The sequence below is a fragment of the Sus scrofa genome, chromosome 4 (assembly GCF_054392235.1).
Source record: "Sus scrofa isolate SSC_HxYL_T2T_F1_AM1 chromosome 4, Sscrofa_HxYL_maternal_Yorkshire_Landrace_v2.0, whole genome shotgun sequence".
Taxonomy (NCBI): domain Eukaryota; kingdom Metazoa; phylum Chordata; class Mammalia; order Artiodactyla; family Suidae; genus Sus; species Sus scrofa.
The window spans coordinates 109,552,717-109,579,563 of record NC_139386.1 but is presented as its reverse complement, the minus strand read 5'-3'; the positions used below and the strand labels follow the sequence as shown (position 1 = coordinate 109,579,563).

Genomic DNA, 26,847 nt, shown 5'->3' with positions numbered 1-26,847 from the left:
CAACCGACATCATAGCAATATTCAATTGCCCCAGTCATTCCTCTGGGTCTTGTCTTTTTTCCTTTAATAAAGCAATAGAGCTAATTTTTTTTTTTTTTTTGCAGTAAAGGTCCTGTAATTTCTTTATTGGGATAACACTAAATACTTTAGTTGCTTTCGTAAATTAGATCATATATATGTATAATTTTAATAAATTAATACTGCATTTTCTATTTGCATTCCTGGGGCCTTTTCAAGGTTGCATTTGAGGAGAGGCAGCCAATACCTGAGGGTATATGCGGTATCAATATATTCAAGTAGGGGAGTTCTCGTCGTGGCGCAGTGGTTAACGAATCCGACTAGGAACCATGAGGTTGCGGGTTCGGTCCCTGCCCTTGCTCAGTGGGTTAACGATCCGGCGTTGCCGTGAGCTGTGGTGTAGGTTGCAGACGCGGCTCGAATCCCGCGTTGCTGTGGCTCTGGCGTAGGCCGGTGGCTACAGCTCGGACTGGACCCCTAGGCTGGGAACCTCCATATGCCGCGGGAGCGGCCCAAGAAATAGCAACAACAACAACAAAAGACAAAAAGACAAAAAATATATATATATATTCAAGTACACATTCAATGTCTCCAACATTTCATGGGTGTCTCGTGGCCCCAGTGAGATGGTAATTGTCATTAAGATGGTTACCTGCCCATTACTGTTCACAGTGCTTTCATCAGGACCCAGCTCAGTGCCGTACATATGCACAGAGGTGGAGAGAGACAGCTTCAGCCTCAGAGACATGCAGTGGACTTCACATCAGAAGGCTTGAGTGTAGGCCTTCCTCTATCTTTGGCTTTGAACTGGTCCCTAATCCCTCTGACTCCTTCCTTCCCCATTCCTAACATGAAACTAATGAAGTTGCCACAAACATTCAAAGAGGAAGTAGACGTATCTTGCACAGAATGTGGCAGGTGGAAACAACACCTGCTATTTGCATCTAAAGGCAAAAAATACAGCTATAGCCAAAAGAAGAGCAATAGTGGGAACGAATTATGAACTCCTAAAACTCTTCCCAGCAACTAAAAATCCCTACCATATTTACTCCAGTCAAGGACATCAAAAACAATTTATAATCATGTCTCCAGAAACCAAATGCTCTCATCAGAGGTTTTTTCACATGTGTGGCTAGAAGGAGAAGCTCCCAATCCATGGTGGGAGTGGAGACCACCACTTGCCTGGGCCTTGTAAAGCAGTCCAGGAAATACATACCTGGCAATGTGGTCTTTTGGGTGGGGAGGAAGCTGCTGTGGGTGATGAGATACATTTCTACCAAGAGTTTGAGCAGAATCCCCAAATATCAAGAGTTATCTTGGATGCTAACACCAATGTTGCACATGTTTACAGCAGAGTGAGTGGAAACAAATAGGAGCCCCTCTTTTTGCACAGTTATTTTTCATCTTTTCCACTAGGCTAGAGACGCCGTAGGAGCAGGGACCTGGTCTGTCTCATTCGTGTGCCTATACTGGTGCCATGACTAGAGTGGGCACACAGTGAATGCTTTCTGGATGAATGAAGGGATCCTTGATCTATCAGAAATGGAGTGATAGCCTCTTCTTGTTTCCTCGCATCACACATGGGCATGAGCCGACCTTTGTGGCAGGAAGTGGAGCTGCTAGAGGGAACTTGCTGTAATAAGCCGCGACTCAGCTATGTGTGATCTCAAGGAGCACTCTGAATTGGTCTGCCTGGAATTCTAGCATGAAGAAAGATGAACACCCATTGGCCCTGACCTGACTTAACTCCTTGGTTCCATTGAATCCACACATTCCTGAGTTTATCTTTCAGATAAACTAAGTAATTTGAGATAGAGAGCCTATGCCAATGGTCTTGAATAAATGAGTAATGCAACAAGTTACAAAGTTCTTAAAAGAAAATTTGAGGCGATCTCTTTATTCTCTTGGGCTTTTCCAGCCTCTGTTAATGGCATATGGGGGGGGGGGTTACATAAAGTAATAATCAGTTGTTCTGTGTTTCCTTGGCGCTTACCCCTCGCACTTTATTTTTTGAGAGGAAGAATGAAGAGGATAGGTCTGGAATGGTGGCGGATTTCTAATAAAATCACAATTCTTTTTTAAAAGAAAATGATAACATTAAAACCATAAGGCAAACCAGCAGGGGGTGTTAAAGATAAAATTACCACTTAGAAGTCAATGAAAATGCAGTTATAGGCAATTATTGCATGTTCCCTGTGTCCTCTGCAAGTGAATTGACCTTTAAAAATAAAATTGCTCCTGATTGTTTTTTAAATCTCATTTTCTGTGCTTCTGAGATTGTCTCCAACTGTTATCTGTATATTTTTAACATCTCCAAATATACTGGTATAAATAATAGTAACCAACATTTCTTGGGTTATTAACTTTTCCTTATGTTTTTCAAATATTCATATGTATATTTCACTCTGAGTAAATAAATCATGCTATTGCCATAAAGCAGAATATGATGCAGCCCTTAAATAGTATTTTAAGGGAATTTTAAGATATATGGTAATGTCCATTATATAATTTTGTATTTAAAAAATAGGATAGAAAACTGCATATAGAGAATATTCTTCATTTGTGGGTTTTTTGTTGTTAAAAATAGCGATCGTGGGATTATGAGTGTGATTATAGGTGAGTTTTATTTTCTTCATTATAGTACATAACTATTTCCCTGTAATTTCCATATTCTGTTAAATAAATGTCACTGTCATAATCAGAAGAAAAATATATTGAGATGCTCAGGTAGTGTTTCAATAGAATTTAATTTGTCTTAAAGTATCTTTTTTTGTTTGTTTTATTAGGGCTGTACATGTAGCATATGGAGGTTCCCAGGCAAGGGGTCAAATGGGAGCTGCAGCTTCCAGCCCATGCCACAGCCGCAGCAATAGCGGGGTCTGAGCCTCATCTGCGACCTACACCATAGCTCACAGCAACGCCAGATCCTTAACCCACTGAGCAAGGCCAGGGATCAAACCTGCATTCTCATGGATGGGTTCATTCTCATGGATGGGTTGGGTTCGTTACTGCTGAGCCACAACAGTAACTCCTTTAAGGTATCTTTTGAGGTAGGTAGGGAATAGATACACTTTTTTCTTTTTTCTTCTTTCCTTTTTTTTGGCTGGGCCTGTGGCATGTGAAAGTTCCCAAGCCAGGGATTGAACCTGCACCACAGCAATGATCCAAGCTGCTGCAGTGACAACACTGGATCTTTAACCCACTGTGCCACCAAAAAAAAGCCCCAATTTTCTGTTCTACTGAGGCATCATGAAATGCCTTGCTTCAAATCCCATAATTCATGACAAAGACCTGGCATCTGAATGAAAAACCAGGCTCTTGGATTTGCACAAACTGGGTGCGAAAGGCAGGGCCCAGGGTCTCTCCTCAGAACCTCTCGGTGGCTGGCTCTCAGGGTCTGCCTCCCTCTGCACTGACAGCACCTGGACGAGACCCAGAAGCTGAGCCGAGGCTCCCCTATCCTGGGTCAGCTCTCTCCAACCTTTTGCTAAAGGAAGGGAGAAATCCTGAAAGTTATCTCTGGATTACCATGATTTCCAAATAACTAGATCCATCTAGTCGAGACCATTTCAGATACAAATGCTATTAACAGCAAAGACCAGCCTTTCTGTGTTTTAAGTTCCTAGGAGCCCAGCTTTAGAGTCTCTCTGCTCCTCTCTCCTTAAGCACCTCCTAAAACCAGACACTGTCTATTCTTTCCCAAAGTCTCCTAGGCAAATTCCTAACACAGAGACATTACATTAGTCATGCAATCTTTCTAAATACTCATTAACTCACTGACCATCAGCCTTAGAACATTGTACCCTGAGGGCACTAGTTCACATGCAGACTTGGAAGACAGTAGATGAAATATGCAATGTCTTATTACCCTATGAGATGACTCATGCATCAGTGTGGGATCTCTAAATTTCCACTTGGAAAATCAATAAATCTTATGATTTACTTTCAAGTGGCTCCCCCCCCCCAAGCAACTTATCATGGCATCTCAGTTCCCAGATGGGGACTGAACCCTCAACAGTGAAAGCACTGTGTCCTGACCACTAGACCACCAGGGAACTCCCTCAAGTGACTCGTTTGATTGTTTGAAGTGCCCTATAACTACTATTTCTTCCTTTTGATCATAGCTCTTGATACACAACCAAAAGAAAGTGATTACCTGGGCTCATCTATAGAGACTTGCCATCAACGTGTCACCAGCGGGACTCAGGCACTGGTTTGTTTGTTTGGTTTTTAAATCTTCTTTGATAATTCTAATGCTCAGCCAGGGTTGAGAACTACTCATTTAAACTCTGAATCTTTGCCTCAATGACATATTTAGTATCTGACTTATCCGATGCCAAGTCTTCAGTCAAGAATGCAACATCCAATTATAACACAGATCCCATGGGTGAGATCAGATTTAGGATTTTCCATGTGGTTTCCAGAAATGTACTACAGCAATAACCAAGCATTGTTGGATATTTTGTATTTGTTAAATACCCCCTTACCTTCAAAAGAAGCACTTATAAGAGGCCTGTTTTCTTAAACCTATAGTTCAGTTTAGGGAGAAGGACTTCTTTGCAATAGTGAGTCTTCCAGGCCTTAAATATTTTTCTTGCATTTGTTTAGGTCTTCTATCAGTCAGGGTCTAGTGAAGAGATGAAAACCAGACAAGTACTTTGAATAGAAAACTTTCAGGATTAAAAAAAAAATTTTGTAGTTTCCATTGTCGCTCAGCAGGCTAAGAACCCAACATAGTCTCTATTAGGCTGTGGGTTCAATCCCTGGCCTCACTCAGTGGGTTAAGGATCCAGCATTCCCAAAAGCTGTGGTTTAGGTTGCAGATGCAGCTCCAATCCTCTGTTGCTGTGGCTGTGGCGTGGGCCTCAGCTACAACTCTGATTTGACCCCTAGCCTGGGAACTTCCACATGCCTCAGGGGCAACCTTAAAAAGAAAAAAAAAAAATTGTTTTTTCCAGCTAGTAAAAAGATGAATAACTATTCAAAAGTGCAGAAGATGCCTTTAAGGGGTACAGGAGGGGCCACCCTAAAGAACAGTTATGATCTCTGGGACCAAGGGATAGTGAATAAGTGAAGGTACTTGGAAACTTAAAAGGATCCCTTTAGGGAGTTCCCGTCGTGGTGCAGTGGTTAACGAATCTGAGTAGGAACTATGAGGTTGCGGGTTCGATCCCTGGCCTTGCTCAGTGGGTTAAGGATCCGGCATTGCCGTGAGCTGTGGTGTAGGGTGCAGACACGACTCGGATCCCGAGTTGCTGTGGCTCTGGCATAGGCTGGCGGCTATAGCTCCGATTTGACCCTTAGCCTGGGAACCTCCATGTGCCGCGGGAGTGGCCCTAGAAAAGGCAAGAAGACAAAAATAAATAAATTAATGAATTAAATAAAAGGACCCCTTTAAAAGGGGCTGAGGTTTCAGGCTTCTTCGGAGGGATGGCTGCCACAGAAACACACAATCCACCAGTGATGGAGAAGCAGGGGGTGTGGCCTATAGCTGAGCCATAGGAATAGCCTGCCATTGAGCGGAAGAGGGAGTTGCCAGAAGCATGGGCTGAACAGCTGGTCTCAGGACTTCTGTTATGGTGGTAGAAGGGTGGTCTTTGGTCAGTCAGTCATGCATTCCCAAGCTTAGGGTGAAATTTTTCAGTATTTCACTAGATTTGTTTTCTTGATATTTTTATAGGCCAACCCCCAGGGAAAATCACAATCTAGTTCTCCCGCAAAAATGCAACCTTTTATTTTCTGTGGGGTGTGATTTATGGTAAGAAGGGTAGCCTTAAAAGGAAAATGAGGAGTTCCCGTCATGGCTCAGTGGTTATCAAGCCCGACTAGGATCCATGAGGATGTGGGTTCGATCCCTGGCCTCGATCAGTGGGTTAAGGACCCAGCGTTGCCATGAGCTGTGGTGTTGGTCATAGACATGGCTCAGATCTGGCATTTCTGTGGCTGTGCTGTAGGCCAGCAGCCACAGTTCCAATTGGACTCCTAGCCGGGGAACCTCCCTATTGCCACAGGTGCAGCCCTAAAAAGAAAAGAAAAGAAAAAAAAAAAATGGCAATTGAGGCTACCAAAGAAATCTCCCATCCCTGTGTTACAAAAGGGAGTATTTTGTTGTTAAGCCAACAGCTCTTGTCCTGAGGGCACTGGGGCTCCTGGGTCCTGCTGACACCCTGCAGAAGGATCTAGAATCAGTACTTCACTGCCCACCACCTCTAATGCAAAGTCCTTTAAGCATGGATCTCGAAGCAGGCAGACAGTTTTCCTGATTGAATTTATCAGAGAAGCCCGGAGGAAAGGCTGTCCTGCATAAAGGTGGCGCTGTGGGTAGATGGATGTTGTGGCAGCAGAGAGAGAAACAAGAGTGGAGGAAAGAACAAGGAGATTTGAGACGCTGTCCATTTGGCAAGAAAGAGCGTAAAGAGACAATAATGGCTCAGGGGCTATAAAATATTAGTGATTCTAGGTCAATAGCAAAAGAGCCCTATCAGACAGAAACTGGTCTTGAAGATGAAATTGGAGCTGAACTGCTTCAGGACAGGATATGGGGCAAGAAATAATCCGATGGCACCTTTTCAAAAGTAGGCAAGTGCCCCTTTATTGGATTAAGAAAAGAGATCTGAGCCAGGCGGCCGAGGGAGCCTAAGTGAGCCTGCTGGGAGCTGGAACAGGCTCGTGGAGGCGGTTCTGGCTGCCTCAGACCCCCCTTGACCCCTGTTATCTGCCTGAGCTTCACCCCAGCTCCACCCCCAGGCCCCGGCCCCATGCTACTGCCCTCTGCTCTCTTCAGAATGCCCCTTCTCCATCAGCTGGCAGGAGCAGGAGGAAAGGCAGGGGATGTTGGAGCCAAGACAGCCGTGGAGTGAGTGGAGCAGGGCAACGCCACCCAGCAGCTCAAGGAAACCGCATCCAGGTGTGATGCAAGGGCGAGGAGATGGCCCTCAGAGGAACAGACTTCCCAGGAAATGAGTGGAGGAGGCGTGTCCTGAGCCCGGGAACCCTGCAAGAGGTTTTCATTTAATTTTACCAAGATGCCGTTTTGAAAAAAGGAAGAGCCTTCCTTAAATTCTCTAAATTCACAACAGTAATGTTTGTGACTATGTGTGTGGATACATGTGTGTGTGCGTGTCTTCAGGTGCAGCGCCCTTGAGAAATGACTGAAAAGAGGTCGAGGGAGATTTTTAAGATGAACCTATACAAGCATCATGGAAGAGTCTATTCTAAAAAAACCCGGTCCTGGAGTTCCCATTGTGGCGCAGTGGAAACGAATCCAACTAGGAACCATAGGTTGCGGGTTCAATCCCTGGCCTTGCTCTGTGGGTTAAGGATCCAGTGTTGCCGTGAGCTGTGGTGTGGGTCACAGATGTGGCTCGGATCTGTTGTTGCTGTGGCTGTGCCATAGGCTGGCAGCTGTAGCTCAACTGGACCGCTAGCCTGGGAACCTCCATAGGCCACGAGTCTGCCCCTAAAAAAAAAAAAAAAAAAAAAAACTGGTCCTTTAAATTGCATGTATTGGATAATCCTCATTGTTTTGCGTATGGAAGCAAAGTATCTCTGTCCTTGAGTAGATGGTTTCGCGCTGTCCTAGAGCTAAGGAAACAGGATGGCATGGTGAAAAGAGAAGGGGCTGGGGTCTTGTTTCGACACTAAGCAGTTAGTCTGTGTCACCCACGACAGCACATACAGCCTAGAAGACTCAATTCGTCTGAGGAGAGCAGACCACATTATCTGTAGTGTAGAATTCTCATTCCTGAAGTTTATTGTCCCTTGTAAAACCCAAATTACCTGCAAGCAAGATTTCTGTCCCATGCATAGCTCCCCTCCCAACTCAAGTATCACCTGCTGCCTGAGCCCAGCTCCTAATTGCCCTCAGTTCTGTTGTAGACATTTCAGATACAGGGAAATGACTCAAAGGGAAGTGCAAGGACTTTCCTTTGTACTCAAGGCCACCCAAGTTCCCAGCATCCTCTTTCCTTATCTGTCTGGTCCTTGCCAGCCCTCCTGCTTGACACCAGCTCTGCCTATGCATGTAAATGCAGGGCCCAGATGTCCTGCCTGGTTCGTAGGACCACTAAGTCTAGTGTTTAGAAGTCAATGCAAGACCTTAGCTGACACTTCCATACCTGCCAGGAGCCACTGATGAGAAGCGGGTGGCCTGTTTCAAGCCAAAATCAATTCCCCACATGGCAACTGTTTCTGAATTCAAAATTTTAACATCACTCTTTCTTCTTCTTCTTCTTCTTCTTTTTTTTTTTTTTTTTTAATTTTGAAAAAACAAAAGGGGAAGAGAATATATTGAATCTGGGCACTTCTGGTTGATGAGATTAGAGGCATGTGAGGGAAGTGGATCCCTGGCCCACCCCAGCTCCCCTCAGCTCCAGCCTGCAGCGTGGTGCCTGGCAGACTCGGCTGCTTATTCCAGGAACAGGAGTGATGGTCCTGAAAGCCAGCCTCCTCTTGGGTCTGTTGGTAGGAACATGTAAGAACTCTCCCTTGCCAATTAGCGATTGCATTAGCAGATGGTATCTTTCTTTTTTGGTGGTTTTTTCTCTTTTTTTTTTTTTAAGGGAGAAATAAGAAAAGGCTTTAAAGGTTTTAAATTGCACTTGGAGACAAATGCTTTCTTTTTCTTGAGGAGGTTGTGTTGCATCAGCCCCTGCCGTCCAGACCATGGACATTCAGGCTTCTTAATTTGAAAATGAAATTTTCTCCGCAAGGCCGGTGCTGCTGTGTTTTAGGGCAGGGCTTATTTCCCGGGTTCTCACCTGCGGTTTGGTGATAACCAGCTCAGACAGGTGGAGTGTTGTCTGGCCTCTACTCACCCGGCCCCTGCAGTCTGTGCTCTGGTTTCTGCCGCAAGCTGGCTGTGGACCGGTTGTTGGAGACAGAGGTTGCTGGGGGGAGGGGGGAGAGGAAAGCCAGCCTCAAGCAGATTCGGTTCTCACTCCCTCCTCTTCTAGACAAATTTCTGTGCACGCCTTCATCCTTCCTTGAACCCTGTTTCCCCAGGTGGAGTAGGAATTTGAAATCAAGACAAGATCATTCCCTACACTTTTTGAGCTGTTACTATGTGACAGGCAATGTTTTCTTAAGAGTATCACGTCAATTGATTCTCACAGCAGCCAGGCGGTCGGCTTACAGATAAAATAGACGCATAAGCTTTGTGTGAATAAGGAAAATGCTGTCTCCTGAAGGAGGTGTTTGATTGGCATCCTGTTTCTGGATCAACTGTTTGCCCTCACGACCGCCCCCCCTCCGCCACCATCTCCACCCCCACCTCTACTGCCATGTCCACCACCAGCTGCCAAATGTCAAATGGACAGGGACTTGCCACAAAAATTGAGGGATGAAATTTGTTGACACAGGGACATCTTTTATTGGAACTATCTGGACCGTGGAAACCAAATTATTCCTTAATTTGGAATTAAGAATCCTCTAGAGCCCTGGTCTTTGCATGTGAGGTGGGGAACCAGGTGGCTTAAGTTTTCTTTAGTTGGTGGAATTGCGTCAAAAGCGGGTCTCTGAGGAGATCCCGTTGTGGTGTAGCAGAAACGAATCGGACTAGGAACCACGAGGTTGCGGGTTCGATCCCTGGCCTTGCGCAGTGGGTTGAGGCTCCAGTGCTGCCATGAGCTGTGGTGGAGGTCGCAGACACAGCTGGGATTCTGCATGGCTGGGGCTGGGGCCAGCAGCTGTAGCTCTGATTCGACCCCTAGCCTGGGAATCTCCGTGAGTACTGCCCTAAAATGCAAGAAAGAAAGAAAGAAAGAAAAAAGAAACCTAGGAAAATGGGGTAAAATTCATGTGCCTTCCCAGCAAACTGAACCAACTTCCAAGGTCAGGGACGTGTATACTAACAGATTGTTAAAATCCTGTCCCAATCCCAGTTTTCCATCATACCCAGCAATTTAAAAGCCTCTGTTTGGGGGGAAGGAGTGGATAATTGGGATTATAATGGGGATGCAGACATGCATGTGTGTGCACAAAAAAGGAAGAAAATAAATCGGCATGCCATGTCAAAGCTATGTGGGAAAACGTAGATGTCTTGAGATTCTGAATTCGATAAGCTGATCAGAAAAGCTTTGGCAAATGCACTGACTGTGAAAGCTTATCCCACGGTTCTGGTACTACCAGAAAAATCTTTCCAAGCACAAATCTGATCATGCCACCTCCCTGCTTCAAACCCTGCAGTGTCTCCCGACCGCCTGCGGGATAAAGTCCAAGCCCTTAGAATGGTATCCAAGTCCTCCACAGTCTGGACCCTGCTCACCTCTCCAGGCTTCTCTCCTGCTCCGTTCTCTCACACAACCTACGCGCCAGCAATTTTAAACTACTGGTCAGTCCTCCAACAGACTAAGTTAGTTCAGGTCCTGAAGGTCTCATGCTGGCTGCTGGTTTTGCTTGCAGCCACCCCCCTACACAAACACTTACACACTTGCACACATATACAAGATGAGACTCTGCTTCAAGAAGTCCCCTCCATCTCTCAAGACCAGCCAGGGAAGCCTCTCCAGCTCTGCAGGAGGAATGGACCGTTTCTTTCTTCCTGGCCCAGAATAACGCTGCATAGACATAGCACCTCTTACTGTATTCCTAATATCTCTTTGCATGTCTTTCTTTATGCCAGATGGTGAATTATTTGAGGGTGGAGAATGTGTCTCAGCTACACCAAGCACAGTTCAGTAGATGCCCAGTATTGGCTGTTCTGGGGTTTTGGTTTTGTTTTTGTGGGTTTTTTTTTTTTTTGTTTTTTTCTCGTGAACTAGCTGTTACTTCTGTTAAACAGCATAGAGTGCCAGAAGCAGGGGTTGGAGAGGGGAAGAAAGAGGTGGAACTCTCCTTGGGGGCTTATCAGTAAAAGCCCACATGTGGAGGTTACCCATCAACCAAATGGCAGCCTCCAGAGTAAAACCTAAGCAGTTAAAAGTGAATTGAGCTGGTTACTATTTTTGTACCTGACCTACTTCGGGGTTACTTTCTAAGGGTTTTTCTGTTACGAAACCCCCCCCAAGACTTTTGTAAATGAACCAAACCACTTTTTGATAGTTTTGTATTCCCTCCTTCACTCCACGGAAGGGAAAAATCTAGCAGAGTCCCTGAAACTCTGAGTACAAAGGCATCTATGGAAGAGGACTATTCTCCGTGGAACCGGCTTTCACAGAACTTTCTCAACTGTTTTTCCATGGAAGATTTAAAGGCCAAGAATAGCACACCTATCCAGCCCAGTGGTAGGACTCATTTCCTTTGTGCTCCTGGCTGTATTCCTCTGAGACCAAGCAGGGTTTGCTGACAGTTATTTCTGCTGCCTCTTCTCTGCCTCCAGCTTGCCCAGGCTGGGCTGTGAGCCTGCCTGAAGCCACATCTCTACTGCCTGGGTGCAGATAGGACTCCAGCAATAGAAGATTCCTTCCAGTTCTCTGGTTTGTTGCTATTTAATTCTTTTTTCTTTTTAGGGCCGCACCTGCTGCATATGGAGGCTCCCAGGCTAGGGGTTGAACTGGAGTTACAGCTTCCAGCCTACGCCACAGCCACAGTCACACCTAGATCCAAGCCTCATCTGCAACCTACACCACAGCTCAATGCAACGAGGGATCCTCAACCCCCTGAGCAGGGCCAGGGATCAAACCCACATCCTCATGGATGCTAGTCAGGTTCATTACCCCTGAGCCACAGTGGGAACTCCCATGTTACCATTTAAATTTTGCTTGCAATGCCCCAGTGGTTGTTGTTTCCAGCAAACAAAGGATGAGTTTTTGACATGCCAAGATACCGTAACATTTAATAATGTTTTGAATGGGGTGAGGGGAGGAGCAGTGTGTGGGGGGGAGAGTGCTGGAAAAAGAACGTGGAATTCTGGTGTAAAATCAATTTAATTTCAGGACCTGATGTAAAATACTTGGGAGACAGCTAAAGAATCCTTTATAACTGTTTTATTTACAAAGACTGCTATTAATAAGAGCAGATTATTGAAGTGGCGGTTGTATTGAAGGAATGCTGAGGAAAAGACGAAAGACTTGGCTCACTGTGGTTGATAACAGCCCCCAGGACTGGCACCAAGTAAATGTCGACTTTTCTAAATTTCCAGAGGCAAAACTTACGGGCTTCAAAAATCATTAACAGAAGAAAATATGTTTACGAGAGCTTTAAAAGGGGAGTTAAGAGATAAATGGAAAACTGGGGAGGAAAAGTTTCAGGAGTCAGAATGATCTAGCTGATAGATCATTGATGGCCCGCTATCTACCTAGAACTGGGCTTCTAAAGCAGGACGTAATGTACCTGCTGCTAGGTGGGGGGCAGCGGTGGCGGGGTGGAAATAGACTTGCAATGGCAGGACAGACACTGGCTAGGTGGAAGCGTGGAATGGTTACAAGGTTGGCTTTAATGAAGCTAAGTGGCAGCTAAGTGGCTTTCTTGGTACCCCCAAGGAAATGGTAAAAGATAAAGATGCTGGAGTTCCCTTGTGGCCCAGCAGATTAAGGATCTGGCACTATCACTGCAGCAGCCCTGGTCCCTGCTGTGGAACAGGTTCAATCCCTGGCCTGAGAACTTCTACATGCTGCAGGCACAGCCAAAAAAAAAAAAAAAAAAAAAAAAAGAGAGAGAGAGAGAGAGAGAGAGAGAGAGAGAGAGAGAGGGAGAGATAAAGATGCATGCCTCAGATTATTTCCATGCTACCTCTAGTGCAAGCTGGGCCAAAGAGACTTCTGTCTTTCCAGATCCTTAGCTCATTGATCTCCAAATGTTTGCTTCCAATGGAAAATGCTAACTTCGTGTAGGCTCCAACTCTTCTTCTAAAGCCCTTAATTGCAATGGCATGTTTATTCATTTCAGCAAGTACTTACTCAAAGTGCTAGCACTCTTGGCTCAAAATACTGACTTGCATCATATTTTTCAGACATCTGCTGACTATTCACAATGACTGGGCCAACCCTCCGTGGTTTTGTCAAATCCTCCACACTTGGCAGCCTTGGGGGGCTCTAAGTGCTGAGTTGCTGGACCAATCAGTTTAATGGTTCCCCAGCTAGGTGCTTAATCAGAGCTGATAGGATAAAAGGTAGATGGAATAGAGAGGCTGAAATTGCCCCACCTTCTCTTCTAGAGTTCTTTTTTACCCTCAATACTGCTCTGGAAGTTCAAAAAGGTGCACAATAGGAGTTCCTGTTGTGGCTCAGCGGGTTAAGAACTTGACTAGCATCCGTGAGGATGTAGGTTCGATCCCTGGCCTCACTCATTGGGTTGAGGATCTGACATTGCTGTGAGCTGCAGTGTAGGTCGAAGACAGGGCTTGGATCTGCTGTGGCTGTGGCTGTGGCTGCAGCTGTAGCTCTGATTCGACCCCTAGCTTGGGAACTTCCATATGCTGCAGGTGCTGCCCTAAAAAGCAAAAGAAGAAGAGAAAGGAAGGAAGGGAGGGAGGGAGGGAGGGGGACAAAAAGGTGCAGGATAGTTCTACCAGTGTCCTGGGACTATCCAGTGCCAATCACTCCTCAGTTTCTTCATATAAAATAAGGGAAGTGTTTGCACTCTAAAACTCCATTCAGAAACCTCTCCCAAGAGGAGGAAAGAAGCCTGTCCCCCTCCCCCCCCAGTGATATTTCCCCTTTGGTCACCTGTGTCCCAAGGCATCTCTCTTGCACCTGACACTTCTGCACCTCAGTTCTGGCCATGGCATCCCTTTGTCAATTTTATAGGTATGTCCAGGGCTTCATAGTACAACCAGGCAGGGATTCTTTCCATCATTCTTTCCCATAAAAAGTTTGCAACTTCTGCCTCTTTACCCTGTTTTCCCCTTCACCTCTTAAAATTTGTCCTCAGCACCTGGCAATACACTTTACCTCTAAAAACACCCCATAAAATTGCCCAGATGAGCCTAGATCGTAACACTTGAGTGTAGCGTTTATAGAAACATCAGCTTTAGAGGAGCAATAGCAAGGCCTTTCGGATAATCTGAAATTTTCTGTTGTTTCTTTCAGTAGGACTGAAATGAAAAATAGCATTATCACATGACTTGAAAATGGAATAGGGGCGTTCCAGTCATGGCACAGCAGAAACGAATCTGACTAGCATCCATGAGGATGCAGGTTTCATTCCTTGCCTCACTCAGTGGGTTAAGGGTCTGGCATTGCCATGAGCTGTGGTGGAGGTCGCAGAAGCAGCTCCAATTGTTGTGGCTGTGGTGTAGGCCAGTGGCTGTAGCTCTGATTCAATCCCTAGCCTGGGAACCTCGATATGCTGCAGGTGGGCCCTAAAAAGACAAAAAAAAAAAAAAAAAAAAAAAAGAGGAGAAAAGCAAACGAGAAAACAGAATAGGATTTGCCTCCAGAGGTGGGATCAGGTGGGTCAGAACAGGGAAGGGGGAGTGTTTGTTGATCTATATCAGGCATTTCTAGAAAACAAATGGTTTTCTGCCTTATGGTGATACACAATAGATGGATAAAGAGTTGGAATAGGCAGAAAAAGCTCTTGCCCAGGTCTTCTTGCTTATGAGAGAGGAGAGAGGCACGTGGAGACCCTTTATATTTGTGAGGACAGCAATACTGAAAGCAACTGCAGGAGTCCCATTGTGGCTCAGCAAGTCAAGGACCCAGCATCTCTGTGAGGTTCACCCCTAGCCTCGCCCAATGGGTTAAGAATCCAGTATTGCCACAAACTGTGGCCCAGGTGGAAGACGCAGCTCGGATCTGGTGTTGCCATGGTTGTGGTGTAGACCACAGCTCTAGCTCTGATTCCACCCTGGGCTCGGGCACTTCCATATGTCTCAGGTGGGGCTGTAAAAAGAAGAAAAAAAAGAAAGCACCTGCAATTCTCCCACCAAAACTTCCTCGGTGCTAGGTTCAGAGAGCCAACTTTACAAGTAGGAAGTGTTTCCCATCTTGCAATTTTGAGACCAGGCTCTCCCATCACTAGCCGAGTGGCCTTATTAGTACAAATCCTCAAACCTCCAGTTTGCCGCACTCCGTAAAATACAGCTAAAGCCTTTTACCTTCTGGATTTGTGAGAATCCCAGGGACTTTTATATGCAAAAGTGCTTGTGGAGGAGAAGGCAAAAATACAGATTTTAGTTAATATTTCTGATACCTTCTCTTTTTTTAGGGCCTCACTTGCAGCATATGGAAGTTCCCAGGCTAGGGCTGAATCAGAGCTGTAGCTGTCAGCCTACACCACAGCAATGGCAACCCTGGATCCTAGCCACGATTGCAACCTACCCCATGGCTGATGGCAATGCCAGACCTTAACCCAATGAGCAAGGCCAGGGATCGAACCTTCACCCTCATGAATACTAGTTCGGTCGCTTAATGCTAAGCCACAATGGGGAGTCCCAATATTTCTTATCTTATGCCTTTTCCCCACTCTGGAACGCAGCTAGAGCTCGGAGGTCCTCCAGGAAGGACCTTCGGCAATCTTCAGCTGCCAAAGAAACAGCTGTAGAGACCACGGGACATGTCTTGATCTCTCAGGGTTATACTGCTGAACCAAAAAAAAAAAAAAAAAAAAAAGCTAATTTTCTTATTAAGGGAGGAAAAGGTGATCCTTTCGCAGGAGAAATCTACACTGTTGAGACTTTCTGCATGTTGTCGTTCTTGCTGTGTGCTTTTTCCATTCAGACCAAGGGATAAGTAATTTCAAACAAACAGAGATCTTTAGCAAGGAAAAGCCTCCTACAGGTTAGCAGTAATGGGGGATGCCAATACAGCATTTTCTAGACCCTTGGAGACAGAGCCCTGATCACGCTCCATAAATTCCTTCTGTTGAATTAGCGGCATTGGGAACCCTGTTCTGGATGTGGGGGCTCTTTTCTCCAGCAGTCATGAATTTGAATTCCGTTTACAATGCCTTTGCTCTTCAGGGTCTGCACTGATTTAACCAAGCCTGAAGATGGAGGAGGCACCAGTTCTTGACAATGCATTCTTGGGCAAAGGGAAAGAGACTCATGGAAGAAACAGTTTCTTCTAAGGAGCAAGACTTACCCTCATGGTCTAACTGATAGCACAGTTGCTAGTTTTCCCTCCTTTGTTTTTCATTCTTCCTTCCCTCCTCCATTTCTTTCAAGCTTCACACCTTTATTTATTCATGTTAAATTAATACTTGATGTCGACAGGACTAGTTTTAACTTGCTTAGGAAGTGAATGTTTTCTGTGTTTCTTGTTGGAATTCCCAGAGATATGGAGTGATTTTCTCCTGCAAATCTTGTGCTTTCCCAGAGTATGCCTGACTTCCTGAAAACATTGTTAATAATACTTTGTTTTTTAACTGTTGGAGACCTCCAGCCACTGCAGCCTCTGCAGAAGCTGTAGTGGGAGGAAAGCGGCTCAGCAGAGCCTGGCTAGGGCTCTTGGGCGGGTGGTCCTGGGCCCGTCACCACACTGCAGGCGCAGGTCCCTCACAGCACCCACTCCTAGGCAGAAAGAGGTCCTGCTATGTCAGAGGGCAGGCAAGGAGAGGCGTGAGACAGGCCCACTAATAGTCCCTCTCCAAGGATCCCCTTTTGCTAAAGATATTGGGCTTCAAGTATTCCTTCTCTCAAAAGCGAACCCCCAATCTGGACAAACAACTTTCATTCACACAGTGGCATGAATGAATTCACTGCAGGCCCTTTGGATTGACATTTGGGGGTCTTGAAGGCGGCGGCGGCGGCGGCGGCGGCGGGGGGGGGGGGTCTTGGGACCTCTGGCAAAGCCAGCTCAAGCCCTATGGGTTGTGGATAACGGAGACCCCAAGACCAGAGAAGGCATTCAGAGGGGCACCAAAGGACTGGCTGGGAAGGCCATCCGCAGGTGGACGCGGGGCCTGGACTCCGCAGGAAGGCGGAGTCCCTCCTGCGGGCGCTGGCTGCAGGCACACCCAACCCCCACCCCCCCATCCCCGCGCTTCCCTTAGTCCCAGAGGAGCTCCCGGATACCCACAGATGCTCCAGCGCGTGGTTTCTGTCCCAGGTCCACGGAGATTCGGGGGCCCAGTTCTGCGGACGTCCCCGCACCCACTGCGGACCTTGCGTGCCCTCCAAAGCAGGCGGGTCACGCAGGGAGGCAGGAGGAGGGACGCGAGAGCTGCAGGGCCGCCGAGTCCCCGCTGCCCAGCGAGTCGCCGCGCCCCGCAGTGGCGCAGCCGCCGCCTCTCGGGACTTGGGCACGCGCGCCCCAGGCCCCGGCGCCCTCCTGCCGGGAGCCCCGACCGGCCGCAGCCGGCGCGGCCCCGGGCCTGCGGGGGTGGGGTTTGAAGCGGGGGCGGAGTCAGGCCCGCGGCCGGTGTCAGGTTGCTCCGGTAACGGTGACGTGCCGCGGCGTGGGCGGGGCCAGCACGCAGGTTGCATATTTTAGGAAGTGAGGAGGAGGCGCGGGCTTGAGCTGCGGCGGGGTCTGGGGCGCAGAGCAGCGGCGGGAGGAGGCGGACACGTGGCAGCAGCAGCGGTAGCAGCCCCGGCGGCGGCGGCGGCGGCGGCGGCAGCAGCAGTGGCATCGGCCCGAGCCGCCGGCCGTCTTCCCTCCTTCCCGCCCCGCAGCAGCCCTAGCTCCCTCCTCTCCGCTCCCCCGGCCGCTCTTGCTTGGCCGGGAGCCGCTCTCTTTTCTCTCTGATTCTCAAGCAACAGGACCCGGCGCGGGACACAGACCACCGCCACTATGGGGAAGGGGGTGAGTGTCCAGCGAGCCTGGGGAGGGGTGCGGGGAGCCCTGGAGGGGAGGAGGAGGAAGAGGAGGAAGTCAGGAGGGCGACCGCAGCCAGCGGGAGGCGGAGGAGGAGGAAGCGGCGCGGCGCGGAATGGGTTGGCAGAGCAGAGAGGCTTAAAAGACGACGCACTTTGGAAATGGAGGGAGCGCTGTAATGAGGGGCGGGCGGGGGAAGGGAGAGCCGAGGGCCCGGAGCGGGGCAGCCCCAGGCGGTGCGCAGAGCCTGGAGAAGGACTGCGGGCCCCCGAGCCCGAACGCGTCGCGGGCCCTGGGCTCCTGGAGGCGGCGCTCGGGAGTCGCAGGCCCCGGAGGCAGAGGAAGGACAGCCGCTGGGCCTCCCCGGCTAGGAGCGGGCTGCCGGCGGCATCCCCAACCCGCTCCCTCCCTCCTCCCTTCCCTCCCTCCGCCCGCCCTCACCTCCCGTCTCTCGCCTTCCTTTTTCCCTCCGCCCTCCGTGCCCCGAGGAAAGGCGTGCTCCTCCCCTTCCCCTGGGGCGCTCTACCCGGCCCCTTCCCGGGCTGTAGTTCCCGCCGCGGCTCCGGCCTGGGCGATGGGGGTCTTCCGATGCGGGGGCGGCCTTAGGGTCCCAGGCTTTTTCTCCTGGAGGCGCCAGGGCTTAGCCAGTTGCCCGGAGAGGTGGCCGCCCTTCCCCAAAGGAAAAAACTGGCTTCCCCTTACTGCGGAGCCGGTCTGGCGGGCTGGTGCCAGAAAGGGTGTGTCTTCGCCCTAAGATGGCCTTTAAGGTATACTTTTGAGAGCTTTAATGGGCCCCTTTCCATTAAACACAGGATGCTCCCGGGAGGCAGCTGGAGCCACTGGTGTGGTCATCTTGAGGGTGGGGAGGGTATGTGTAAGTTTTTTAGAGCGATGAGGCAGGAAGGAGCACAAGCAGATCCACCCGGGCCTCCGGGTACAATAAACCCGAAAAAGAACGGGAGGCGGGGCAACGCGGTGGGAGCGCCCACCCGCGGAAGAGGGGTCGGAAGCAACGAGGGGTCCCCCGGGCCGGAGGAGCGGGCGCTCTGGGGATACCAGAACAACGGCTTGTTCCTGCATTTCTATAACTCGGGGCTGAGATAACCCGTAACCACAGCAGGAGACTAGGTCCTGGACTCCAGTGGGGCCAAGAGTGCTGTTGAGAAAAGTTTATACAAAATAACAGTCAGAAGAAAAAATGAGATAAAATGACCAGGTCATGAGAATACTAGTGGGAGAGCATCTGCTCCATTGTGTCCAGAGCCTGCACAGTCCCCGGCCCGTAGTAGGTCTTTGAAGGTTGGGCAGGCTCCTGGGTGTGGAGTGAGCGATGGGCAGAGAAGGAGGGTGCATTCTCTGGAAATGCCAAGTGGATTTTGAAGGAGGTCATTGAAAGGTTTGAACCTGGTAGTAAGGAAGAGTGGGAATGCACAACTTGTATCTTTTAAAAGCACCAAAGTGGAGGGCTGGCTCAGGTCAAGTAGCTGAAGGCAAGAGCTGAGTGCTAGCCTCTATACTGCCCACGGTGGAAACTGAGTTCGTGACTGTACTTGAACCACTCCATCAAATCCTAGGGCATTCCAGTAAACGAGCTCCTTAAAGCTCATTTCTGTATCTCTATCCCCTCAAAAAAAAAAAAAAACCCAGAAAAAAATCATGTTTTCTGAGCCACCTTACTGGTTTGGGGGAGCTGGAGAAATGGTAGATATGTCACCAAGGCCTAGGAAGGTGAAGTGCTTTGCTCAAGGTCAAATGGTTGGTTAGTGACACACCAGTCCCTGATTCCTCCCCGGCCTAAATACTCATTCCCTCCTTAACGTTGCCTTATACATGCAGAATTCTAAAGTTATTTTTCAGATGAAACTGGGGTGTTCGTGATGCTGAATTAATGGACCAGATGTTTGAGTAACTGGATTATATCCATAGACCTATATTTCCTTTTCATAACGGCGCACAGGCCCGGGAGTGGGAAAGAGAGCAACATGCCTGGGTTGTGGAGGTTTAAGCAGTTTCATCTTACGGATCCTCATCAAATGGCTAGTGGCTAGCAAACACAAAATTGAATTGTAATTGGTGAACGCAGGCTGATGTGCTGCTTAGCTGCTGGGTGGTTCGTATTTGGGGAACTCTCACAGATTGAGCATTAGGGGGTGGCTGTGTGTGTGTGTGTCTTTGTGTGTGGTGGTGGTGGTGGTGGTGGTGGTGATTCTCCTGGGATAAAGTTAACCTTTTTGTCCCCAATGACTTACCGTGATAGTCCAAATGTTCAGGATATTTTATGCTGAAATGTTGGGATTTTTCCACATGGGGATTAAAATGTGGGTGGAGTGGTGACTAAAGCCCTGCTGATAATTGGTTAACCAGGAAGCCTGTGCTGGCAGCTAATTTTTAAGGTCATTGTTAATTTCTTCCCCTCCTCTTCCCACTGCTGTTGGGGGCCTAGGTTTTGAGGAGATTGCAGGTGATTTTATATCTCCTTCCAAAGCCACTGCCCAAGCTTTTGGTAAGAAAACGAAAGAACAGCTCCTGCTGAATCATTCCTGGGTGAAGGAGGATTGGGTCCTTTTTTTCGTGCGGGGTGTCTTGCCAGTGCCTTGGCTTAAATCCGCAGCCAGGCCTACCACCCACAACCCGTTAGCTCACCAAAGGTACCCAAGAAACTTGCCTTTTTGCTCAAGTGTACAAAGGGGTGGGGGTTTCACTGCGATTCTCCATTGTGTGAATATTAACTTAGTTACCTAGAAATCACAGCTTATGGGGAGAGATTTGAAGAGGAGCCTGGGGGGAAAAAGGTTCGGGTGAAGGTTGCACAAGGGATACCCATGTCAGCAGAAATCCTGGTTGTATGGTAACATTATCAGCTGCCCTTTTGGAGCTCAACTTGAAAGTGTGGCTAAATCTCCTCTGGCTGCTATAAAGCCAGTACTTTAGACTGAAAACATTGTAAGGCAGAGTCCTCACAGTGGAAGGTTGCCCAGGCCAGGGCCCCCAGCTAGTGGAGCGGCTATGGGAGGAGCTGGTGACTAGCCCTGGGGACAGAGAAAGAAGGTCGAGGTTGCATCACACCCTCGGCCTGTTAAATGTTGAGATGTGAATGTTTGTTCCTCTCGCTGCCGCCCCCCCACCCCACCTTTGCTGTACCCTGTTCTGAGGGTGTATTCTTTTAGGGTAACTTTCTGTTTGTTAATTTGTAGTGTTCTCTGCCAGTAAGTTTGTAACACTCTGGTGACTCACCTTTGGGTAGGAGGGTAGGGAAGGGGAGGCTCGCATCCCCAGTCAGAGAGATGGAGAGGAGGCTAAATCTGACAGCCCCACCCCTTCCCCACCAAAAAAATAAAAGGCCAGGTTTAAAAAAACAAAACAAAACCACACAGTTAAATGTTTATTCGGGTAAGGGCTAAAACTTGAAATATCCAGACCCCTGGAAGTGTTAATTCCTCCATTGCATTTTAAACTAAAAGAGTGAAGGCAACATTTCAAAGTACGATAAACTTGGTACCCATCCATTCTCCATCCCAGAACCCTTCTAAAGCATTGTTTTCTGATTATTTTAGCAACAGATTAACAGGTAAGTGACTCTGTGCTTTCAGGCTGTGTTCTTTTACACTGTATATCCACACTTAAGAATGAAAGAGGCTTTAGGGAATATAGTTTTCGAAGGATTTTGTATGGAAAAGTAAGCTAAGTGCGTTTCTTTAAAACAAAAATGTTGAGGGTTTGGTTTGGTTTGGTTTGGTTGCTTTTTTAAGCCCTGAAGCATCGGTTTCTCACCTGGCCCTTGGGTAGACTAATCACCAGAGTGGAGTCACCTTTGCTTTGTTTAGAGCGAGTGCAGGGCAGGTGTGAGTGGCTGGCAGCTCTTTGGGCCTTAGAAAGTATTTGGCACCAAGAGAAGAGCAAATCTTTATTAAACTGTGGGTTTGCTGTTCCTCAGTTCGTCTGAACGTAAGCCTTTTCAAAACTAGAAAACAGTCTTTCTTTCACCTGGAAAACATCCTGAGGATTGAAAAGAATGGGAAATGCTATGAATTACCCTCCAAGGGGAAGTTGCCTGGAAGTGTCACTGGACATGTCAGAGGTGCAATTGAATAGCGCCTTCGGTTTTGATCTACTTTCGCTTTTCAAATAAAAGACTTGACATTTTTAGAGTCTTTGTCAAAGTCTTGTGAAATACAACGGGAGGGGGGGAGGGTGTGCTTGGGCTTTCAGCCCTCGGTGATGGGCTGTGGTGCCTTCTAGCTGCCCAGGGCGCTCTGCCAGCCAGCAGGCCAGAAGAAGAAACACGAGTGTCAGATCAGATGGGCTCACAGTAATCAGAGTGGCTGCTTTGGGACAGCAAAACACTGGGCAGAATGTTTCCCCATCCGTGCCAGAGCTGTCCAGTTCTGGGTTCCGCTGAAATTGCATGTCCAGTAAGTGCTAATGTGAAGGACGGAGAATTGTAAAATCCACTCTCCCCCCCCGCCCCGAACTCCCCTTTGGTTTTTATATTTTGGGAAAAGGAGACAGAACCGAGGCAGATTTGAACTTTCTCGCATTGCTCTGGATTGAGTGTGTGTGAGAGGAAGTGTGTTCTTTGGCTGGTGTCAGAGAGAGACTGTTCTTTGCATATGAGTCACCTCCTTCGTTGTGCTTAAATCTGTCGTCAGGAATCCACAAGGAGTTCTTCACATTTGTTTGACTGACGTTTGGGGCTGGGGCGGCAGATTTCTACCGTGAGAACAGAAGCACCCCACCCCCACCCCCACCCCCCAGACCCACCCTGCAGCTTTTCTGTCTGCTTTCCTTTGGGTCCTGAGCCAAGGGAATTTTGGCCAGTAGACCCTATTGCTTCGTTCCTTTGTGACTGACTCGACAGTGAATTATATCTGAACATTAATTTATCTCTGTATCTGGTTTTATTCAAACCCTGTTGAGTAACAGCTCTTAGATACTTGCTGTTGGTGATCTGAGGCATTGATCCCTGATGGCTCGGGCTTTTGTTTGGGGGGCCTGTATGGTTTGAGGGCTTGATCATCAGTGTGTTAAAGTTTGGGGATCAGTGGGACCTGATCTTTCCAGCTTGTCATCATGGGGAGGGCGAGGCCTCCTGTGTTTTCCTTCTGTCCTCCAGGTGATGCTTCCATGGTGCCGTATTTGTTTCATGGTTTCTCTGGGGCCTGTCATGGCTGTTATCCTCCTTCAGCCCTGCAGCTGTTTTACTTTGCACCCTAGGCCTCAGGGTACCAATTGAGGAGCGACCGAAACTTCTTGGAAATCGATTGGGTCCTGTTTTGAGGCTTGTGCTAGTTATTAATCTGTTGTATCTCAAACCAGCAACTTTGTTGTTCTTGATTCGTGACACCAAAGTGGTCTGGCGAAACCAAAAAAGGGGTGAGGAGGGCAGCAAATGGTGGGTGGACAGGTAAACATTTTAAGTCTTCATAACCCAGGTGGCTAATACAGATGTAGAGAAGCCCGTTGAAAAACAACAGGTTTTTTTTTGGTTTTTGGTTTCTTAAATAAGTGAAAAGACACCTTTTTTAAGAGGTAGTGAGTGTATAAAGTGTATTATTTAGATGTTTAAAAAAGTTTTTTGGGGAGTTCCTGTAGTGGCTCAGTGGTTAACGAATCCGACTAGGAACCATGAGGTTGCAGGTTCCATCCCTGGCCTTGCTCAGTGGGTTAAGGATCCAGCGTTGCCGTGAGCTGTGGTGTAGGTCACAGACGCGGCTCTGGATCCCGTGTTGCTGTGGCCCTGGTGTAGGCCGGCGGCTACAGCTCTGATTCGACCCCTAACCTAGGAACCTCCATATGCCGTGGGAGCGGCCCAAGAAAATGGCAAAAAAAAGACCCAAAAAAAAAAAAAAGTTTTTTTGAATGATCATGGATGTGTATTAACAATTGCAGGTAGGGTGGGCTTGCAGTCTGGCTCATGAAGATTCCGCATGCAGGGAGGAAGGTTAAGCCTTGTTCCTTTGGGGCTGAGGGAGCCCCCCTGGCCAGAGCTGGAGCTGTTTTCTTTGCCCCTGCTGGCTGATGGGCTGCAACCCAAGTTTGGACATACTGAGAGGACCCACGGAGACCCACTGCTTTGGCCTCTCGGCAGGCTTGAGTGAGAAGGAACGTGACGGCGTGGCGGGTCCCTGGGGTCACCTCCTGTTCCGTCTGCTGCTCTGGGCTGTTGAGCAGTGGCGGTGACCATCCTCCCGCAACCCCACCATTTGAAATCCCTTGTATGTAAACTAAACTACTTAGTCATTTAGGAGTGACTGGGGGTAACTGGACTTGGGCTAGTCTTATATCTTCTTTGAGTTTCAACTGACCTGTGAAATAAAAGATGCCCAGATGCCCCAAATGAAGTGTTTGTTGGTTAGGGGTTTAAGAGCCTTCATTGTAAGGAATGGCAGTGATTTATATGTTAATTAAAGCCGAGTTATAATAACCTTTATGTAGCACGTGGCAGAGTACCTTCGCGTACATGACCGTTTGATAATGATTGAATAATACATCATCCCGGGAAGGTTGGGAAGCCTCCCCCCACCTTTACATAACGGAAAGGTGTGGCTCAGACTAGGCAGGGCCTCTAAAAGACCTCTAGGCAACCAGCAGGGCTCGAGACCTTCCCTCCAACTTCCTTGCTTAGGAGGGAATTTGCCAGGTTGAGGCCAGGGGTACCTGTTGTGCAGCCATCTCAGCCAGCTTTGAAATGGGCTGCATTGGGGGCCGTTCCTTGTACCCTCTTTCTGGACCCTCTCGATAGTCCCACTTGATCTTTAGTTTGTTTGTCAGTTTTGGAAACAGTGCCGTTTTTAGGAGGTGTTTTGTTTTTGAATTTGATGGTAGCCCCTTGATCCGTCCACCTATCAGAATGCCTCTCTAGAGTTTTCACCAGTTACACCAAGTATCACTCCCATTTTAAGGCACGAGGAAGCTGAGGCTGACTGTTCAAGGTCCTGTGCCTGGCACTTGGCAGAGCTTGTATGACTGGAGGCTGATATAAAAGCATCATCAATAGTCCTGTCCAAAGGGCATGGATATCTGGGCTTCCAATAAACTTGCAGATTTTACCGCCAGCAATTTCTGGAGTCTGAAGGACTCTGAGCTCCCTCCTGGCCACAGGGCATTGTGCTGGTAGGGTAGGAATTGTGGCCAGCGGTCCACACTGCGCAGATGAGAACGCCTCTGGGGTCTGCCCTGATGAGAGGGCCGCTTGAGATGTGCCTGGAGGCCTTGAGGCAGCTTCTGCCCACGCAGACCTCAAGTGACTCACCACAGGGATGGAAGCTTCTCTCCTAAACTCATGGCACCTGCTTTGTGGGCCTGTTTAAATTTTTCTGCCCCTGTCATATCCCCCTCTCCCCCACTTCAAATTGTCAATTACTGAAGAAGAGGAAAGAGGCACCGTAGCAGGGCTCCAGGCTGCCTCGCTCAGTGGAAACATTACGTCTGCGTCCTAAACAGTGAACCACGGGGTCTCAGCCCTGAAAGCTGACGTGGGGGCGTCGCCCCATGCTGTGCACCAGCCCTCTCTGCTGTCCAGGCCTAAGTTCACAGACAAACACGAATGGGTGACAGCAGAAAACCATGTTGGAACAGTGGGAATTTACAATTTTGCACCGGAATCTTTGGGAGATGTTGTTTAGCAAAGTCTGCCTGAAACTGGGACAGAATTGAACCAACGAGGAGTTGGGTGCTTCTGGAAAGTGGGAGAGCCACTGGTGAACTCTGCTGTCCTCTCTCGGGAGAAGCCCCTGAAGTTAATGAAGCTCGTGCAGAAAAGGCGGGGCTTGGGGACACATCCCCGTCAGGAACAACAGGGAAGATGACACTCAGTAACCCTTCAGAACAAGATGAGCTAATGCGTGAAGGAGCACATGAGAAATACAGAAAATCTGTTGCGCGGAGGAAATGGAACCCTTCGATAAACTAGTTTGCAACATCTTTAGAAAGTAAACACGTGACCCTCTGCTCCATGTTTGAACCTTGGTTCCTTTGTCAGGAATCTGCCCTCCCATCTCCTGAGCGCACTTGGCCTCCCAGATCGGATCAGGACAGAACTCCTCATACTGAACTTTGGAGAGGATGAACCCCCTGGGAAGCACAGGGAAGTAATGACCCTTTGTGGGCTGGGTGACACACTGGGCAAGCCCCTGCCCTTGTTGTGACCTCCCACTTCCTAAATTCAAATGGGGGGGGAAAAAAAGGACCCAACTGACTTCATGTTCACACGTGGCAAAGGGAGAGGAGGCGGTATGTAAATGAGCCTCCCTTGTAACTTTCCTGGGAGACACGACAGGGGTGCCATCCCACGGAGCAGGGTGGGTGTGACTGGGCCTGGTCTCGCCAGTCCTCTGGGGAGAAAGGGGATGAATTTCCTAATGGAAACAGTCAGAATCGTGTGCCCAGGGCCCAGAGGAGAGGGAAGGTCTCGAGTGTGGACAGATCACAGCCCTCATTCATTCCCTTTGCCATGACCTTCGTCTTTCCCGGATGCTTTTGGAAGAAATAATAAGAAAGGCAGTGTTGTCTTCACCATTTTTAAGTTGTTCCCTGTCCTACCTGCACCCTCCCAAACACACACACACACACACACACATTGTTTTTCTGCTTTGAAACTAGTAATTGATGAGGCCTTAAGTCATGTTTGGTTGCCATCAAGATAAGCTAGTATTATTGTTCTGCTGGTAGCGAAGACCTGGATGGCATAAGCTGCTTGGTTTTCTGGACACACATTGCCTAGTGAAACAATTAAAATCGCAAAGGAAAAGAACTCTCCCTAATACTTCCCATGTCTCTTGGGCAGATATCCTCATATAAGTCTACACCTCATATATTCCATGAAGAGAGGAAGAAAGGGGGAGGGTTATTAGGGAATCTCAAATTCCCAGCTACCTCAACCATTGATAAACTGCAAAGCCCCAGGCAAGATCCTTATTTTGTAAGGGGGGACAAAGCTTTGGAACCTGTCCAAGGCCTAGCTGCTGCACTAATCCTCTCCCCCTCTTTTGGAGGGGATAATATTGAAAGTCTGAGAATAATCAGAGCATGCAGATGGCGAGGCAGAGGGATTTTAACTCTGATTTTCATATATTTGAATTCAGTATATTCTAATGGTACTCAGCTTGCTTAAAAAGAATCTGTGAACCAGATTTTAAAAACGGTACACACTGGCCACATGTGTCTTGGACATCCCTAGTCGGTGTCTTTAACA

General features: G+C 48.2%; 2 protein-coding genes across 5 annotated transcripts in view; one reads left to right on the top strand and one right to left on the bottom strand.

Annotated features, from left to right (window-relative positions):
* Nucleotides 1–6,581: 6,581 nt before the first annotated feature.
* Nucleotides 6,582–17,579, bottom strand: LOC106508382 (uncharacterized). 4 transcript variants are annotated; one of them, XM_021089986.2, is made up of 4 exons: nucleotides 16,917–17,579; nucleotides 8,835–9,009; nucleotides 8,136–8,255; nucleotides 6,582–7,012 (listed from the first exon to the last, which is right to left on the bottom strand). In XM_021089986.2, the coding sequence occupies exons 1-2, from the start codon at nucleotides 17,467–17,469 to the stop codon at nucleotides 8,993–8,995; spliced, it is 570 nt and encodes a 189-aa protein (XP_020945645.1). In that variant the 5' UTR covers nucleotides 17,470–17,579; the 3' UTR covers nucleotides 6,582–7,012; nucleotides 8,136–8,255; nucleotides 8,835–8,992. The 4 variants fall into 4 exon arrangements, with proteins under 4 accessions (XP_020945645.1, XP_084879625.1, XP_020945642.1 ...); XM_085023499.1 differs by having other exon boundaries at nucleotides 8,136–8,252; XM_021089983.2 differs by having other exon boundaries at nucleotides 6,876–7,012; nucleotides 8,835–8,906.
* The window catches only part of ATP1A1 (ATPase Na+/K+ transporting subunit alpha 1), a 31,091-nt gene continuing 21,598 nt past the window's right edge, over nucleotides 17,355–26,847 (top strand). Inside the window, 1 exon segment of the mRNA NM_214249.2 lies at nucleotides 17,355–17,642. Coding sequence (NP_999414.2) covers nucleotides 17,631–17,642 — 12 coding nt within the window. The 5' untranslated portion in view covers nucleotides 17,355–17,630.

Bases quoted from the DNA above. Each gene is read 5' to 3' on its own strand.
- LOC106508382 (XM_021089983.2), bottom strand. From the start codon at position 17,469: ATGCCACTGCTGCTGCCGCCGCCGCCGCCGCCGCCGCCGGGGCTGCTA. The intron at 8,907-16,916 runs GTGGGTATCCGG...CCCTCCCCCCAG, and splicing joins AACCACGCGCTGGAGCATCT to CAACCTCTGTCTCCAACAAC. The intron at 8,256-8,834 runs GTGAGTAGAGGC...AAAAAAAAAAAG, and splicing joins GCACAGACTGCAGGGGCCGG to AAGAAGAAGAAGAAGAAGAA.